The sequence below is a fragment of the Lepidothrix coronata genome, unplaced genomic scaffold (assembly GCF_001604755.1).
Source record: "Lepidothrix coronata isolate B3197 unplaced genomic scaffold, Lepidothrix_coronata-1.0 Scaffold44, whole genome shotgun sequence".
NCBI classification, from domain to species: domain Eukaryota; kingdom Metazoa; phylum Chordata; class Aves; order Passeriformes; family Pipridae; genus Lepidothrix; species Lepidothrix coronata.
In genome coordinates this window covers 664,844-683,210 of record NW_016690224.1, presented here as the reverse complement: position 1 = coordinate 683,210, position 18,367 = coordinate 664,844, and the positions used below count along the sequence as shown (strand labels likewise).

The 18,367-nt window shown below is 47.8% G+C and overlaps 1 protein-coding gene across 4 annotated transcripts; it reads left to right on the top strand.

The window, feature by feature from the left end:
* The first annotated feature begins 46 nt into the window (after nucleotides 1-46).
* Nucleotides 47-18,233, top strand: MORN3 (MORN repeat containing 3). Of its 4 annotated transcripts, none has more exons than XM_017814172.1 (7): nucleotides 47-95; nucleotides 1,540-1,647; nucleotides 10,386-10,541; nucleotides 11,234-11,391; nucleotides 12,791-12,950; nucleotides 15,459-15,643; nucleotides 17,452-18,233. In XM_017814172.1, the coding sequence occupies exons 3-7, from the start codon at nucleotides 10,397-10,399 to the stop codon at nucleotides 17,518-17,520; spliced, it is 717 nt and encodes a 238-aa protein (XP_017669661.1). In that variant the 5' UTR covers nucleotides 47-95; nucleotides 1,540-1,647; nucleotides 10,386-10,396; the 3' UTR covers nucleotides 17,521-18,233. The 4 variants fall into 4 exon arrangements, with proteins under 4 accessions (XP_017669661.1, XP_017669662.1, XP_017669663.1 ...); XM_017814173.1 differs by having other exon boundaries at nucleotides 86-199; XM_017814174.1 differs by lacking the exons at nucleotides 47-95; nucleotides 1,540-1,647 and adding an exon at nucleotides 7,577-7,603.
* Nucleotides 18,234-18,367: the final 134 nt, after the last annotated feature.

Genomic DNA, 18,367 nt, shown 5'->3' with positions numbered 1-18,367 from the left:
CGCGCGCGGTCACGGGCGCGGCCCCGCGGCGGCGCGCGCCACCCGCCGCCCCGCCCCCACCCCCGCGCACCCGCCCCAGGGGAGGGAACCGGCAGGTGAGGGATCGGCCCCCCCGAACCGGGATCCCCCAGGAGAGGGCTCCCGTCTGGCCAGGGGTCTCCTCAGGGGGAGGCTTCCCTCAGGCCCGTGCTCCCCTCAGGTGAGGGCAGCCCTCAGGTGAGGGCTCTCCTCAGCTGAGTGATCCCTCCCTCAAGGGAGGGATTCCCTCAATGAGGGACTCCTTAGGTGAGGGTCCCCCTCAGGCCCATGCTCCCCTCAGGTGAGGGCTCCCCTCAGCTGAGTGATCTCTCAAGGGAGGGATCCCCTCAATGAGGGACTCCTTAGGTGAGGTTTCCCCTCAGGCCCATGCTCCCCTCAGGTGAGGGCTCCCCTCAGTTGCTGCCACCTGTCCTCCCCGGTCACCTCCTGGGGACCCTGTGCCTCTCCCAGGTCCTCTCATGTTGTGGTAGCACCTGAAGTGCTCCATGAAGCATCTTCCTTCCCCTTCCTTCCCCTTAAGGGTGGGTTGTCACACATGGGGCTGAGAATGGAGACAAAACCCTTCCCGCACAGGGACAGCCCTCTCTGAAGGACCTGCTGGCTGAGGTTACCGCGCACCTGAGCTGAGGCCGCCCAGCCCTGCAGCTGCCTGGGGCCTGGGCCTGGGTCCTTAATATCAGAGAAAAGGGCAAGAATATTTGTGATCTCCTTATTATTACAATAATAACCCACTTAGGGGCTGGGCTGGCCAACTGGGAGCAGGGCACAGTGGCCTCTGGGCACAGCCCTGCTCCAGGGAGCTGCTGATGAGTGGAATGTGGAGCCCCCCAGGGCAGGGGGTGAGGCCTGGGAGATGTCAGCACTGTGCTTCTTGTCTGTTGTGAAAGGGTGGAAATAGGCAAAGAGGAAGAAAAAGGGAAGGGGAAGGAAGCAATTAAATAAAAATGATACAAGGGGGAGGGGAGGAGTGAAGCCAAAGTAAAAATGCAAGTGCAATGCTGTCTTTTCATGGGGAGGGTATGTGGGATCCTGTTTCCTTGGATTTGGCATAAACAACCAAAAACATTGGGTGTAGAGACACTCCTCAGTATTCGTGCTGTCCCTGGTCCTTCTCTAGGTCTATATTCACACTCTTTGCTTGGTTTATGTCCTTTTTGCGTGTTCTTTTCATACGTGTGGGTAGGCACCTGAAATGCAGTCCATGACCTGTTCCCTGGTTTCCGGAGAAACCTGCTCAGAGCTTGCAGTGGTTGGGGATTTCTGCTGGTTTAGGAACCACCAAGCCCGGGGATGTTCCATTGTCCCTGCTGCTCTCCGGTGAGGCCGTGATCATCCAGGGATCAAACACGTCTGTTGTGGCAGGCCGTGATAATCCTGAAGTCGAATAAACAACTGATCAATGCAGTAAAAATGTCACAGGAGTTTGCTATGCCTGCATTAAATTTTCCCCAGATTCTAGCATTTGTCCACAATCCCGTGTAACAAGACTTTATGTTACAGGAAGCCTGGATTTTGGATTACACGGTTTGGAAGGAAAAGGATCACATCTCAGATCACAGCTTTGATTCTGCGCTGGATATGTGACAAAACTTTCCAGTTCACCTCAAGGTTAGAGTACTCCCTACCAGCAAAATTATTTCTCCTTCCCTCATGGAAATATTCCCTCCTCCTTTGCAGTTACTCTGTCAGTTCAGTTTATCACAGAGTCACCCCAAAGATGTAGCTGCCTCTTACTCCTGGCTGTCGAGGGGGAATTGGGGTGCTGACACCCTCATGAAGAGCTGGGGGAATCCAGACTGGACCTTATTTTCTTTAGGTAAAACCATTTAAGTAGAAACACTTCAACTGCTTGTGTCAGTCCTAACATTCAGGGAAAGTTACTTCTGGAATACATCATAAATTGTAAATAACCCTTAAAACTCTGCCTTTCACTGCTGAGCTATAAGCCTCAAAAGGGCTGAAGAAAGCCCTTAATATCAATCATGAATACTTGCCCTGGGTGTAATTCTGCAGCCTGATGACATTTCTTTAGGGCTGTGGCAGGTGCTGTGAGTACAAAGGCAGGAAATGTTGAGCATTTCTCACTCAGAGCTGTGCTGGCCCTGGAGCTCTACAGGAACACCAAGGGATCACCAGACCTTTATTCCAAACTTTCCTGCCTCTCCCCTACACCTCTGGTCAAGGAGCAGTTCTTATGCATGTTGTGGCTGTGTACAATTATAACCTCAAAAGATTTCCTTCAATTTTTTAACTAAGACATGCCAGTTAATATTCATTCAAGAGATGGTATTTTCTTTAACACAGAAAACATGAAAGAATTTCAATAAACACCAACAATGTGAATGTAGCACAGTTGACCTTACAGCTGGTTCTACATTATTTAATGCTGCACCATTAGGAAAGATTTCAGAATTACCTGTAATCTCTCTCCACTTCCTGGGAGATTGTAGCTGTTTGTTTAATCTCATTATTTCAATCACATCTTTGTGAGTAAAACCAAAGCAAGATAAGATAACAATGAGGGTTTTTTAACTGGATCTAGATAATTTGTTTATTATAGTGTATATAATTTTACTTAGTAAGAATGGAAACTACAGACTGTAATTAAATTGCAGACCTAAATCAGATCTTCCCAATCCCAAGGCTGGGGACACAGGGAAGGGATGCTGGAAGGGCAGCAGGAGTTATGTCTGATCAGGCTGTGCTGGACAATGTCCCTCTCTGCCTACAGGAGCAACTCCTGCAGAAAAGCCATTTTAAAAAGTTCAGTCTTTGGGCATTACATTTCCTATCTGAATTAAATGTTTATTTTGGGGAAAAAAATAGTTAAAATTCTCCGCTTATGGAAAGACAGGAACAATAGAGTCTGAGGTTTCATTTTCTATCTGACTAAAATGCACCCCTAAATATCTGCACCCATTGCACTCAGTGGGCAATCAAAGACCTTATTTGACTATTATGGAAGTGCAGCTGGATAAAGGATTTAGAGAGAGAATTTTAAGGGCCCAGAAGAGCCCTGGCAGCTTCCCACCCCTCAGCCCTGGATGGGGAGCAGGGCTCTGTGCAGGCAGTGCTTGGGGTTCCCATACCTCACCTGTCGTTCAGTTGTGACAACACATGAGGAATGGTGCCTTTCCTCTGAATTTGAATATTTTATGATCGTTTTTCTAGGTATCTTGACATTTTTTAGTGGCTGTTTTCTGCTGCCAGAGATCATGTAAGGCCATTGCACAGCAGATCTACAGACATGAAATCTCTGCTTTGCCTTTACCTTAATTAATCCCCGACTCATCAACTGTTCACTGCCAGAGAACATATCAAAGAAATTGAGTTAATAAATCAAGTTAAGGATCACAGTGAAACTGTGACTGTTTGTTTTTTGGTGTTAGATTTTGTTGAGTGCAAGTAGTTATATATGTACGGTCACATGTGAGCTCCTTCCCCTCACCTTCCTCCGCCCTGAACGCAAATTCCATTCATTCTTTTCTCTTAAGATAACTGAGGCTGTTTCCTTTGATGCTTTTCCCCTGTCCTAGAAATACAATTCTTTCCAGCACAGCAAATGGGAAAGGACAAAATATAAATGCAGATGAGTCCCTATTCTACCATCAGGTGACAATAAGCCGTGATAAATAAAATACTTGGCTCATGTTTCAGCTGGAAATTGATACTGTTGATTCATCTTGTATTCATCTGGAGTTATTTCTCAGTTAGGGAACAAATTAAGGACTTCAAGGGAAGCAGTAGCTCAAGGATGGCCAGATTTATCTGCCTCCAACAGTACTGAGAGTCCTGCAAACTGCTCCACAGTCACATAGTAAATAATTATCAGCTCTGGGTGACTTCACTAATTAACATCATAACTCTACCTTTGAACCTCTGTCTTATTGCAGGTAGTTAAGTAGCGACCATTAGCTGTAAATCTGCAGCAACAGAAACTCATGGGGAGAGGGTATCTGGTGTCAGCTCCAAGGACTTCAACCTTTCACTTTGCATGACTATCTACGTGCTCCAACATTCCAGATAACCCAGGGCTCTTACTTCGGGTTGTTTTGATGTAAAACCAACATGGTTTTTATCTTGAGAGAGCTTCTCCCAGCAAAAGGGAGGGAAGAGCTGTAAAGAAACGCTTTCCCACAAGGCTGCCTCTTAAGCCAGAGTCAATCAGTGAAGTTTGCACCTCAAACCTTTCACTTCAGTCCCTCCTAAATCCTGCTGATAACAATTCTTAAAAGCAGAGTGGTGGGGAAGCTCCTTCAGCACTGCACCCACTCCCTGCTCATCCGGCTACACCCGACACAAGCTTGGTTGGAGTCCAAGACCCTCCCACCTCTTCCTCTGGCTTTTCTTTTGAATATAGCAGCAATAAAACACACATCTGAGCATCCTACTTCCACAGTATGTTGTTGTCACATTCTTCACCTTTAAAGAATTCCAACATATGTTTCTCTACATGCTTTTTCTTTATTTATTCTACGAAGTTCCCAGAATAAATTTAAATTATTGATTCTGACAGTTTTCAGTTGGTTTGGGCATTTCACTTGGGTGATTCCCCAAGCTTTGTGAGAGCAAACTCAGCTCAGAGCAGCTGTCTCCTTTCAGTGCAAGAATGATTGGTTTCAGATGTAGAATACTGAGGGCCTTTAGTTTTATTGTTTGGGTTTTTTTTTAATCTTACTCTTTAGAATGAAAAAAATGAAGGTGTCACAGGGTCTTGCTCCAGAAAGGTGTGTTTCCAGGCATGTTTCCACACACATCCTTCCAGTGTTTGGTTTGTTCTTCACTGTATCCATCCTGGAAGGAAGTGGAGAACTGAAAGTCCATTGCAACGAACTGTGTTGGCATCAATGGGCTGAATTAGAGCATAATTTACATGGATGGATTTAACAGCTTCCTTTCAATCTTAATAAATGTAAGGTTTATTCAACTGCCAGACAACTGGAGCAACAACAGTGCCTACAAGTAACAGAACTGAAGCCCTGTCACACCCCTGTGAAGGAGGCTTTGCTGGTGCTCTTGGTGTCAGTGACCAAAGTCTGTGAGAGTGAAACTAGAAAAAAAACAATGCACACACACACAGAAAAACCCCCAGCCAAGAAGGGCCAAATTTTGCTGGAAAAGCCAGAACAAGGAGAATTGGATGAAGGAAAACCCAAATTATCCTCCTAGCACTTTATAACTTGGATTTTGACCCTGTTTATCATAGTGGCTACAACATTGTGCCTTGAAACGACTGCTCTTGGGAGAGGAAGAGGTTTGGTTAGGGCATTTCTGGAGCAGTTTAGATTTATATCTCACTCTCTAACTGAATTATATATTCTAGATATCTGGCACCCCTCATGAAAACTGTGCCCACTTCCTACTTACTAGCAGGGTTCCTGCTCTCATAATGGAATGACATTTTCTAAGTCAAATGTTCAGTGAGTCAAAAGAATGTTCTGATAAAGCTTCAAATATCACCACCTTCTCTTCAAGCTGGTCTAATTTTGCCTTTTTTTTATGAGGAGAATACCCTTACATTTCCCCTTTCTGTATCCTTGTACAGAATTATATTAACAAGTGACAAAATAATTAAGTATGATTCAGATGTTCCTACCTGGACTAAGAAAATGGGAATCACGCACAGCCTCTTCCCAGATAAATGTCTCTGTGAAGCCTCCTTGGTGGGAGCAGGAGGGTCTGTGATAACCCACTCTGGGACCATGGAACTAAAATAACAAACACACAGAGACCTGGAGCAGAAGGATTTAAAATAAGTGACCCAGAAATTGAGGCATCACCAACCATTTCCCTCCATCATATCCAGATACAGAGGTTTTCTCAGAGGCAATTTTTGATCTCGATTTGTGCATTTTGATTTGTTGCTAAAATATTTTAATTTTTTTAAAGCCTTTATTGGTTTCAAATGTATATTGAGTTTCAAATATTTATATCACTTCTGGTTAGTAAAAGCTGTGGTTAAGTGAGGCGCAGTTTGGACTTGCAGTTCAAAAACCTCAGGCAGCCTGTGCTGTTTAAAAATAAACAAGTGAAATTGTCTGAATTAGCTAATTATCTTAATTGACAATTTCTCAGTTAAGTGCAGTGAAATATAGGGGCTGAAATATGAAAAATAATTAATACTTTTCCAAGAAGAGCTACTTTTGGTTGTAATTTAAGGCTGTAGCTTTTGGGCTGCAATAAGCAATTTTTCTTCTCCCTCATGGGTTTTTCTCATTTCCTCCCCAAATCCCTGTTTCCCACTCCAGCCCTCACAACTGGCCACAGTCAAACACAGGAATGATTGTCTTCAGTAATTCTTGGGCTCTGCCCCAGACCAGAATATGTTAATGTGAACGAGTGGCAATAAGTCCTTCCTGAATATCTTCATCTCATTTTTAAAACCAGGAAACATTTTTTCATGTATAAGCATTTCCTAACTTGGTCAACTTCCATAGTTTTCTTTCTGGTTCTCCTGCTTTAAGAAGTCTGTGAGTTCCACCTCTCCTACATCCCTGGATGGCAGCTGCCATCTTTCCAATTCATCTAATCCAGCACCAGAAATTCCATGTTTGTCTTTTCCTGTGGTACAGATCTCCCTCCATCATTTCCACACCGGCTCCTTTGTTGGCTATGGAGCATCTCTTCCCTCCAGCCACTTCATTTTCCTTGTCCACTTGATTTCCCAGGCAGTGGCGTTGTCTCCTCTGGCTCCATGGCCCTCACGTGTGTCATGGGAAATGGAATATTTGCCTTCAGTCACAGTCACATTTGGGATAAGTCCATTCCTCTGTCCTCTTTCAGCATGGACACACCATTTAAGCCACATTCAATGCTACATTCAGTGAACAAACACCCATCAGGGAAGACCAGGCTGTGTCCCACCTCCACAGAGGCGGCTGCTTTGTTTTCATCACAAGATTTCCCACCTGCCTCAACATTTTAACCATCCAGCCTGCAGAGCTGTGCACGGAAAATGTGGCAAAAGGATGAGAATCAAATGCATTTGGCTCACGGGAGTCATAGGAGACCTTTGGTTTTATACTAGAAATGTGCACGGTTAATTACCCATTAGGGAAGATTATTACAGACACTCACAAGGCCATAATGGCAATTCCTGCTCACTGTGGCTGTGGAAGAAATGTAATGGATGAGGGAATTAGTGTCAGGTTTATTCAGATTTCTCCTTCAAGACCTCTGATGTGCATTTTCAGGGGGTTTCTCCTTTCCTCTGACATTTTCAAGGCTGATTTATTTGTTACCCATCAGTGCTGTAATCAGTGCTCTCATTTCCAGCCTTCTGCTGCTGGGTGCGTGAAAAAACAACCAGAAGTGAAACACTCGTTGCTTATCAGCACTTTATATCCCGAACTCAAGACACGTAGCTCCAGAGCGCGGGGTGTGCTCCGGCCCCATCCGTGGGGAGCACAGTGTGACCACTCGTGTCCCACCGCCCTGCCCGTCCGCCCGGAGCGGCTCCGCTCGCTCCCGGCCCTGCTCCCACGGCCCTTGGCGCAGGAGTTTGGCACGTTGCTATGACGACCCCGCCGCTGCAACAGGCAGCGCCCGGCGGGCACCAGCACAGGTCGGTGCCCGGGGTTTGGCCCTCGGGGCGGGGGCGGCGGGACAGCGTGGGCCGAACGCGAGGGTGCTTTGCGAACGGCGCACAGGGGCTGTCCCCCCGGTCCGCTCCCACCGCTGCCGCGGAGCCCGGCTCTCGCTGGGCGGGAGCAGCGACAGGCGCCCTGGGCATTCCGCTCGCAGGCACCGCCGCGGGGGCGAGCAGCGGCTGGGGTGGCTCCGCTGCGCCGGAGGGAGCTGGCAAAGGGACCCCGGTGCAGGGCAGCGCCGTGGGGCCGGGTCACTGCGAGGGCTGAGCTCAGTCGCGACATGCTCGGGGCCGGGTGACAGGCAGGGTGCACGAGGGGACACGGTGCGGTGGCAGGCAGGGTGCTGCCAGGGACAGTCAGCAACCCCTTCTCTGCAGCAAGATGTGTTTCCCTCTTGCTATTCGTTAAGATGTAAGGCAGAAAAAAAAAAAAAGGTGTATTTGTAGCTCAATCGCACTGCTCTAAAGTTCTGCAAAGAGCCAAGGGAAAAAATGGGCTTCCTGTAGGGCCATGCAAACTAAAGCTGCGTTTTACCAGAGACCAGACAAAACTCGCAGAGCAGCGTCTGGAGGAGGTCGCGGGGTCTGTAAGAGCCTCGGCCCCAAGCGCAGCGGCGGAGGCAGAACCGCTGGCCCTCGACACCGAGAGCTGCAGCCGGAGCGGCTCTGCAGCGCCTGCCTCTCGCTGTCTCCCCGCGCCCTTGAAGTAGGTGGCTAAAACATCCAGGGCGGCGAATACCGACTGCGTTATCACTTACGCAAACTTGGCATCGCTGACGTAAATTTGGAAGGGGATTCAACAAATAGAGGCGGGTCCCGACAGACCGCATTACCCCGGGTGCTCTGCGCAGGCTGTGACTCGGAGAGCCTGGCGAGCAGATGGAGGGGTGCTGGGACTGCCCCCGCAGCTGGGAATCCTCCCTGGAGTCTGTAAATCCTAAGCTTTGAGTTGAAGAAGTGGTCGGATGCGGTGGTGGGAGAGTGATGCTCCCATCTGGCAGGGGTAGTGAAAAGATTTCTCGTCAGGGCCGGTGTCGGGGTGGGTGCAAGTAGCTGTAGCTTGGCTCTTCTCCCCCAGCCAGAGGACAGACGCAAACAGGCAATGTGTGGCTCTGTGTCCTGCAAACTCTCAGACCTTGGCAAATACCGCCAAGAACCCCCCTCTCCAGGGGCTGCAGCACCCAAAGGCGAGGGAGGAACTCAGCAGTTGAGGTGTCTTCTGTGTTTATATTGCTGAAATACCATCCTCTGCAGCGGGCTGTGACTCCATCGCACCGAGTGACAGATCCTGTCCTCGGTGTCCTCAAACCAAGACGCTCTTCAGCCCCTCTCCTCCCACGGCAGCCTGGTTGGAATCTTTACCCCTCCCAGGTCTGAGCTCACCGTGCAGTGCCCCGGCAGGTTCCGCAGCCCTGCCTGCACTCCCCACAGCCCCCCGGTAAGGAGCCATGTGGGATGGGCACTGCACAACTCAGCTGCATTTTGGGTAGGAAGGCTCATCCTGGACATATAAAGTACTTTCTTCAGCAATGACATCCCCCCAAATAGCTGTCGAATGACCATTTCTCACAGCTGTGTGGAGAACCGAGGATGAACGCTAATGTATTTTCTTAGTTATAATTTCTATTTTTTATTCCCTAGCAAGGACCTGAAGTACCTTCCTTTCCGCTCTCCTCCCGGGTTCCACACTTTTCCCCATGCCAGGCTCCCCGGCACCCCAAGCACAGCAGGAACCAGAGCTCTGCTCTGCCGAGAAGGGAGAGACGCAGCGAAATCACTCCATATGGCTCAGTCCAGTGGATCAGGACAGAAGGGGGAGCCCAGGAGACAAACTCGGAGAGCATCCCAACCCGCCGGGCTCCAGCCGAGCTCTGGATGTTGACGGCATTCATAGAAACTTGCTTTTGTTTCTACAGCCACCTTTTGGCGTTTGTTTATGGTTTATAGGAGACCACTCTCACCTCCGAGTCTGTGCCGGAATTCCCACTGCGCTGAACAGTGCCCAGAAATCACCACCGTGCTGCACTCCACCATTCTCCTCTCTGTATTGATGGGCCAAGACATCTTCTCCCTCCTCTTCCCCCATGCTGACCCTTTCCCTCTGGACCTCTGACACCTGAATCACCTCCCTCTGTACCCATCATCCCCTGCCTGCTGTTCATGCTTTAACCCCATGCCACCTCAGAAGTCCCCTCCTTGGCAGCTGGATCAGCTGGCGAGTGCCCAGCCTGCCCTGAGCGAGTCTGCAGCCTCCTGGGAGACAGAAACATTGTGGTTTCAACTCCTTTTAACAGACACCTGCAGGACAATTATTTCTAGCAGTAAAGGAGCCTGAGCTGCATTACTGCTGTGGGTATGAAGTGTCCCAGCTCCAGGTGGGCCTCAGGAACACTGGACAACTCCCTGACCCATTCCACTGATTGTACAGAGAAGGAGATGCCCTTCCCTGCACTCCCCAAGACCTCTGGCAGGTGCAGAGACCACTGCCCACCACAAACCTAACCTACTGAGATTTATTTAACATTTCCTAACAGGCCAGGCAGTGCTACAAGCCCATTTTCACATAGTGCTGGTTTGTACTTCAGTATTTTTAGCTCCCTCCTGTTTGTTATCTCTCTGTTTTACCCCTCCACAGCCAGGCATCAGTTACTGACTCAGTTGCATCCTAAGGCACAACTCACAAATACTGTTCTGCCCGTACCTGCCTTAGTAATTTCTCTCTAATTTGTTTCTGATTATCATTTGTTTTTTTCTCCAGACACCACCAATATGCCCATTGTAAAGTACCCCAGGGCTAGAGAGCCCCTCTATTATGAATGGGACAGGAAAGCCCAGAAATGTGGGTTAAGACACACAGTTTATGCTGTAAATGGGGATCAGTATACAGGAGAATGGCTGGACAACTTGAAACATGGTAAGATACATAATTTTGGGGAAAGGTACCAATTTAAATGTCCTTAGAAAGGTTCCTAAGGGCAGGGAGCAGTCAGTGGTTCTATATGCTCCTGGAAGAGCATTCATTCTTGTATGACTATATATATATATATATATATATATGTCTTTGATACATGTAATGTAAAAAAGCACTCAGAGACATTTCTAACAGGTAGCTTGAAGAGCTTTTGCATGCACTCAGGGGCAATTACCCAAAATATCTCTGTTATGGATATTTAAAAATCCTCTCCAAACAGAGCAAACTGCAGTGAGCTCCATGCACTGGGATGTTCCCTGGCTGCACAGTCCCTGCAGCTCTCTCAGCTCTTGACTTGGCTTCAGGAATCTTAATTTATCCTCAAGCTGTGGCGGGTGCTGCAGGAGACAGAGCAGGGGAAGGAGACCCTGACCGAGCCCTGAGCAGCCGGAGCAGGACAGACTTGTTTACAAGCAGAAAAATGAGGTTTGGAAAGATTCAAGTGCATTCAGCAAAGGCCACACAGGAAGCCCCTGATCAAGATTAACGATGGTTCTGACTTGGGAAGCTAAACTGAATCCCAGACCTGAGCCTGACCTGGTGCAGGGAGAGCTGCCCCATCTCAGATGGAACAGGAAGGCAGCCCTGGACACCCTTCTCCTAAACTCTGCAGCATTCCTATTTTTGTTAAACAGGTAAAGGCACCCAGATATGGAAAAGCACCGGAGCTATTTACAGTGGTGACTGGAAGTTTGGGAAGCAGGATGGTTATGGCTCATACAGCGTTCCTGACCCTGTAACCAAGGAATACAAGAGGGTGTACACAGGCTGGTGGAAAAACGGCCAGAGAACTGTAAGTGAGATTTCCTGCACGTGCCAGCAGTGAGGCAGCGTGACCCAAAACACAGGGAAGGGTTGGGTGCACATGTGCAAAAAGATCACTTAAAATACTAATTTTCCCAGTACTGAGACTGAATTGAATGGTTGAGAGTAAAAATCCATGATTTTTATGGGAGTGCCATTTCCCTGCTGCAGAGGGACTCATCCCACTCACACACTGGTTACCAGGCTACAGCCCCAACCAGCTGCTGCAGAGCAGTGGTTACTGCTCAGACTCACCTGCAGCTTGGCCAAGTAGGATGAGAGGCTTTGTATCCCATCTCTTAATCCCCCTGCCCATCCCTTTCATTCCTCTTATCCTTGAAGGAATTGGAGGAACCTGTATTATAAATGCTGCAGGAAAATGTACCTTCTTCTGGGACTTTTACAGCATATTAGACAAATAACATGAGTTCTTTTGGAAATTAAGCCTGTCATGTAAATCATGTTTTTTTCTAAAAGGAACACAACGAGAAAGTCATCTGGTAGAAATGACTGCAATCTCATGTGCAAAATCCTTGTAGGAACAGTTTGGGATCTGCCAATGGAAATCTTGTGTTCGCCTTTGTGTCTGCTCTTAAATTAAACTAATCGCCACCAACGCCTGTAATTGGTGTGTGGCTCCAGCCCCTCGGAGGGAGCTTCCCCTCCTGTTCTTTCTGGTTATATTTTGGATAATTGAGCTTGGGTGAAAGATTTGCAATGATATCCAAGTATCACAAGGGTTGATTTTTCTTCTACCAAAGTTTCTCCTTTACATACATTCAGTTTAGTAAAATTAATACTCAAAATCAGTTATTTCCAGAACTGATTTTATTATTTGTTCAGAGATAAATTAACACTTTATTCCTATGGGAAAACTCATTAGTGATATGGAAATATTCCTTACTGGTATAACTCCCTGGTATAGGGGGTACCTCTGGACTTCTCTTAATGACAAACACACATGTAAGACAAACAAGGGATGGAGTTGCCCAGGCTGGAACAGGTTGGGCTGCAGGAAGTGTTGTCAGTGTTGAAAGGGATGAAATCTCCATGTTGAGAGACACATCCTTTAATGCTGCCTATCCCCAGGCAGGTTTATATACTCGTAAAACCCGCTTTTAGCTAAATATTAGCAGCAATCATGCCAATAAAAACACACTGAGATATAAACCCAAGAGTTTTTCATGGGAATAAAACCATTTGCCAAAAAAAATCCCATACTACCACCTCTGGTTTCCTTCAGCACGCGAACAGCCACTGAGCTGGGCTGCCACATGTGTAAGAGTAATAAACAAAGGAACAGTGTAGCAAAGAGATGTCCCAAAATTGGACACTGGCCCCTTTCAACAGCACAGCTCCTCACCAGCCATCTCTGTGCTGCTGCCCAGGGCCAGGGGGTGTTCTTTTACCCCAACGGGGAGCGCTACGAGGGCGAGTGGAGCGACGGAGTGCGGGGCGGCTGGGGCCGGATGTACTACCTGGATGGATCCAGCTACGAGGGACAGTGGGAGGCGGATCAGCCCAACGGGCAGGGGATGCTGCGGCTCCGTAAGTACCGGGCGCCTGCCTGCCCCCTTTCAAGCTATTTGGTGTCGTGCTGCTCTCCAGGTGTCTCTGCCATCCAGGTTTCTGGATGCTCCATGCATTGCAGCAGGGCTGTGGCTGCTCCAGGTCATCCCTCCCCTCCTGGTCTGGGGCTGGAGGCAGCACAGCGCTGGCTCAGGCCCACACACATGAAAGCTTATTTTTGCTGTGATTTACATTTAAATGACTGGGATGGTTCGGGTTAGAGATAATATACTGTTGGGTCAGAGAAGAGCAAATCTCTCTTTTCAAGCCAGGCACTTTGCCAGACAGACTTTTTAGCTCTGCATACCAAAGAGGAGTCCAGTTTCCAGCACAGGGAAAAAAAGCAACAGAGAATTTTCTTGCTGAGTTCACTCCATCCCCTCTCTTACTTCCGACAGCAGCTCACGTTGAGTGAACACAGGGGTTTCATTAGTACACAATCCTCTTCCATAAATAACACCAAGCACATCACGGATTTGGAATGTTAGGGGCAATCTCATCATAAATACAGAAATCTGAAATTTTTTTCCCCATATTTTCCTTGGAGTTTAACACATTTTTCCCCGAAGCCAAGAATCCCAGTCCTTCGCAATACAAGGCATGACATTCCAAGAACATTTGAAGAAATATTATCTCCATATTAGTGTTCATCTATTCTATTTTTTTGCTTGAAAGTGATCTCAAGACTAGTAATTAGCTTAACAAAGCAGCTGGGAGGAATGGGCATGACCTTCACTGCACATCACAGGCACTTTGGACCAATGGCCCATCCGGATGAAATCAGCACCTGCTTCCAGGGAGAAACCTTCCACTGATCTGCTGCTCTCCCACCCAAGTCCCTGTTAGTCACAAACTAACAGCCCCTACGGGCTGAGCTGCGGCCAATGCACCATTTCAGAGCCCCGTTGCCTCCAGCATTGCCTGCAACCGACTGCGAGCTGGATTCCTTTTGGTTAAAATTAGCCAGAGCAATTATTTCATACCCACAAGCCCAATGCATCCAGCTCAGTGCTGGAGGGGTGCCCACGTGCCGGCAGCTCTGCGATGTGAAAGAAAAGGAGTTCTCCAGTGGAGGTCACGATGAGCTGCAGCTCAAGATTAAATTGCCTGTAGTGGCAGCGCGCCCGGCGAGGGTGAGCTCGGCTGGGAGCGCCGCGCTGCTCTGCCACCTCTGCCATGGCTATTCCCAAATGGAGCATGTCCACTGGGATCACAGCAGTGAGCACACAGCCTCCGGTGCTCTGAGAGGGGATGGGAGCAGCTGGACACCACGGTGCAGCCAGGGCATTCCGTACCCCCTCCATCAGAGCCAGGGCTGTGATTTTGGTGGTCTCTCAGTTGTTGGTGGCTGGAGTGCAGGAGCTGAGCTCCTCCTACCACTGGGCAGGGTTGGTGTTGCAGATAAGCACAAAACCAGATCAAAGCTGCAGATAACCACCACCATAGCTCCAACCTGTAAACCAGAGCCTGCCTGAGCAGCCAGGCAGCCACACTCCACAGAAGCATTTCTGGTTTTTCCTCCTTACAGTATTCTGGCAGGCCCCAGCTACCTCTGCAGCACCATGCAGGGTGCCCTGGTATTTCAGCCGCTTCTTGTCCTGAAGAATGGCAAAGTTCAGCTGAGACTCAAAGGCACTTCCACTAATTATCAGAAATTCCCATGGTTTTGGGCTTAGAAACACTATATGTAGGCAAAGGGGAGAGCAGAGGACTCTCCCAGTGACAGCAGGATGGCCTTGAGGTGTCCCAGCATCACTGTGGTTATGATGCCACTTCTCAACCAGCATCCATGGATGAGGCTGCTCTCCTCTCCTTGCAGCTCTGCTTTCCCTGTTAGTGATGGATGGATGGATTCCTGGAGAGTAGCACAAAGCCCAAAAATAACCTCTCTCAACTTGCAGAAAAACGCCAGGAGAAGCAGTACAGCTGGAAAAAGAGTCTGTAACTGCCTGAACTGCTCAGACACTCACAGCAATTCTCGGCCTTAATTCATTGAGGAAAAACTAACTGCAAATATTCTTTGAAATCAAGATTATTTTGCCTGGACAACAGTCAGTGCTCTGTTCCTTGCCCAGACAAGCAAACCTCTCTCTTCAAGCCAGAGATCCTGTGTGATTTGTTGCAGTGACAAAACTGAAACTTGTGTCCTGTAATTTTTCACGTGAGGAGTGACTCAGTGACCAGTCCCTTACCCTGAGCTCACTTGCTCGGTGTATCAGCAAAAAATGAGTATCACTGTAAGAACAAAGCAGGTGAACACAGTTCTTGTTCCAGCTGGGCAAGCGTGGGCTCCTTCCACAGCCCTTTCTCCCTCTGCAGCGCAGCGAACAGAGCACTGCAAAAGCAAAATGACACACTGTGCTGCAGCCCCCTGGAAATTACTAAGAGAAGCCAAATATATCACCTCCTTCTCTGTCATTTTGCTCTGTTGATTGTTTTCATTTGTAACTCCTTAACAAAATGGTCTGTTCATGTATTTAACTGCAGCAAATGGAAATCGGTACGAAGGAGGTTGGAAAGATGGAAAGAAGAATGGCCCAGGGAGATACTTCTACGTGGATAAGGGACAGTTGTTAGAGGGCACCTGGGCAGAAGATGTAGCAAAGTGTGGAGTTCTGGTTGACTTCGATAGAGACAAAGCTCCGGCCCCTACTCAGTACCCAATCCCAAAGGTAATTGCTTGGAAATTTCAGTGTTTGCATCCATCAGCACTTGGATCAGCTCTCCAGGTAGCGTTTCCCTCCTCCAGTGATTACCCCCGTGGGATTCCGCACTTATAGGGCGTGTGCTCAGTGTCTTTTGGCCAGCAGTGTCCTCAAGGGCCCCATAGGGCCAAACAGTTCATCCAGCCTCCGCTGGAGCCTCCTAATCACCTACATCTGAAAAAATGCAGTTCTCATGCACCAGAACTGCTCAGAGACCTGAGGCAGCACAAAGGAAACGGGGACAATAGAGGCAGAGACAATTGTGGGATTTGCGTCAAAACCAAACGATTTCCCCAAGCCCAACTGCTGAAGCTGAGTAGACCCTACAGAACCCCAGGCAGCTGCAGGGCTCACAGCAGCTCCCTCCTCTGCCTGGGTACTCCAAGTCAGGAGCTCATCGTGTCCAGCAGCCCCAGAGGCAGCAGGGTGTGTGCAGCTTCCCACCTGGTCCCAAGGTGGGCAGATGGTGTCCCAGAGCCAACATCTTCTGCTCCCCTTTCCCATGACTGACACACTGCTGAGGAAGAGTCAGTGCCTGTCCCCATCCCGAAGACTTGGAGAGACACTCAAACACACTGGGCTCTCAACTTGGCAGCCACCAAGTCCTTGCACATCACTTTGGTAAAAGAGCCAGAGGACAGGAGAGCCTATGCCCTGCTCTGCCCTCAAAGGAAGACAGGGAATGGGAGCCCATAGTGAACAGATGTGGCTCCAAGTGACACAGCTGGCCAAGAGTCTCAGCTTGAACACAAAAGCTTCACATTTCCAGGGGATGGTTACTGCAGGAAGGGGTGGGGAAGCTCCTCTTTGCTTGGAGCCAAGCAGAACCACCCTGGATAACCACAGCACACTGCTTTGCTCCAGGAACACTGGGAATAGCACAGCCCCATAAGCAGGTAAAGCCACCTACCTTCCTCTGCCCCAGGGACAAGGCTGTTGCAAATGATACCTGGCACGTGCAGCCTTCCAAAGCTCACAGCTGCTACACCTTCACTGCCTCTATTTTTTTCAAATCTGGTTTCTGTAGCAAAGGACCCTTTGAGCAGAGACAGTTTTGACAAGCCAGTTAATCCTGTAAGCACCAGGCACACCCACAGCAGTGCAGAGTAATAAACCCCAAATACCCACCAGGGAAAAACAATCTCTATTTTTCCAAAAGAGTGAAAGGAGCAGCACTTCTGTAGCTAAAAATATTTACCTTATGTGGTTTGTCAAAGGTCACCCAGAACAGCCTCAACAACCCAACAGTCTGGGATGAAATGCTGGTGGGCAATGCAGGATGTGCAAGTCTGACTGTTTATTTAACTACCTGAAGACCAAGTGATGACCCAATTCTCTGCTGCTCTAGGTGCAAAAAAGAAAGCATCAACTTTCACTGCTGTTATTGTGCTTTTAATCAGTAGAGAGCTGATGATCTCAGAGTATGAAGGAAGTTAACAGATGCTCATAAACTTTTTCACGCACACACTCTTTAAAAATTATGAGATCCAACAGGCTACAAATCAAAGCCATTCTTGTTTTGTCCAAGAATGTGTTTAGTTAAAGGAGGCTCAGCCACTCCACAGAGCTATTTCAAGGAGATGAAGTGATGTTCAACACATTAATAAAATTAGGGAAGTGTAGCAGTGTTTCTAAAACAATAATTGAAAGGCTGCAATATGAACTAAGTCCTGATACATGGGAGACTCTCTGTGAATGCTTGAGTAATCAAGATCTATAAAACCTTAAGCTTCTTCAATTACACTGCATAACTGATTTGTATTCTTTTTATTTAGATTGAACTAGATGATCCAGCTGGTGTTTTAGCAGAGGCCCAGGCACTGCTTGATGACAGCAATAATTAATAACTGGAAGCTGAAGAAAAAGAAAAGATGTAAGATAAGAACAGTCCCGAGTTATGTATTCGAGTGTCAAATCCACACTGTGGTGTATCATGGTCTGCTTCACTCTTCCCTCAAGGCTGTTCAGGTACACTTCACTCTGCAGCTGGCTTTGCTCAGTAGCCTCTTCCCACCCCCATTATTTTGGGAAAAAAAGGGAAAAAATTAAAGAGGAAAAAAAAAGAAACCACGAGCAGCAAAACACTGGAAGACAGGCAGGGGGACTCTGCTCAGCTCCTCTGACTTACTCCTGCTGTAAAGAAATCACACTCCTCTTGGTTTCAAGGTCTTTGCCTTAGAGAATGAGGGCTTTTAGTGGCTGCTATAAAAGCAAGGCCCTAGAAAAGTACAATCAAATAACTCCCCCCAAACTTAACCCAATACATACCTGTGACCCAAAATGGCTTTTGAAGTTACAACAGATCACAGTTCAATTAATAAATATACTTTAGGCCTCTAGATAACAAACAATCAGCAACAATTAAGTAGATTTTATTTCATGAAAGTATTTTATATCTAAACAAGTGATATACAATAACCAATGTTTAAAATGCTTGAGGTAAATGCCTCCTAACACCGTTAGTATAAATAAGGGATTAAAAAAAAAATTTAAGTGCACTCTCAATGTTTAGAGCCACGTGTTTGTGTCTGGTTACTGCCTGGGCACACAGTGACAAAGGTACCCAAGGTGTAACTTTCATGACCATTTCCACAGGTGAAAAATGAGAGAAACATACTCGATATCACGGCTTAAAGTGCAGCAAACAGTCAGAAAAGCAGCTGCAATAACAGTGCCACTAGCTCAGGGCCT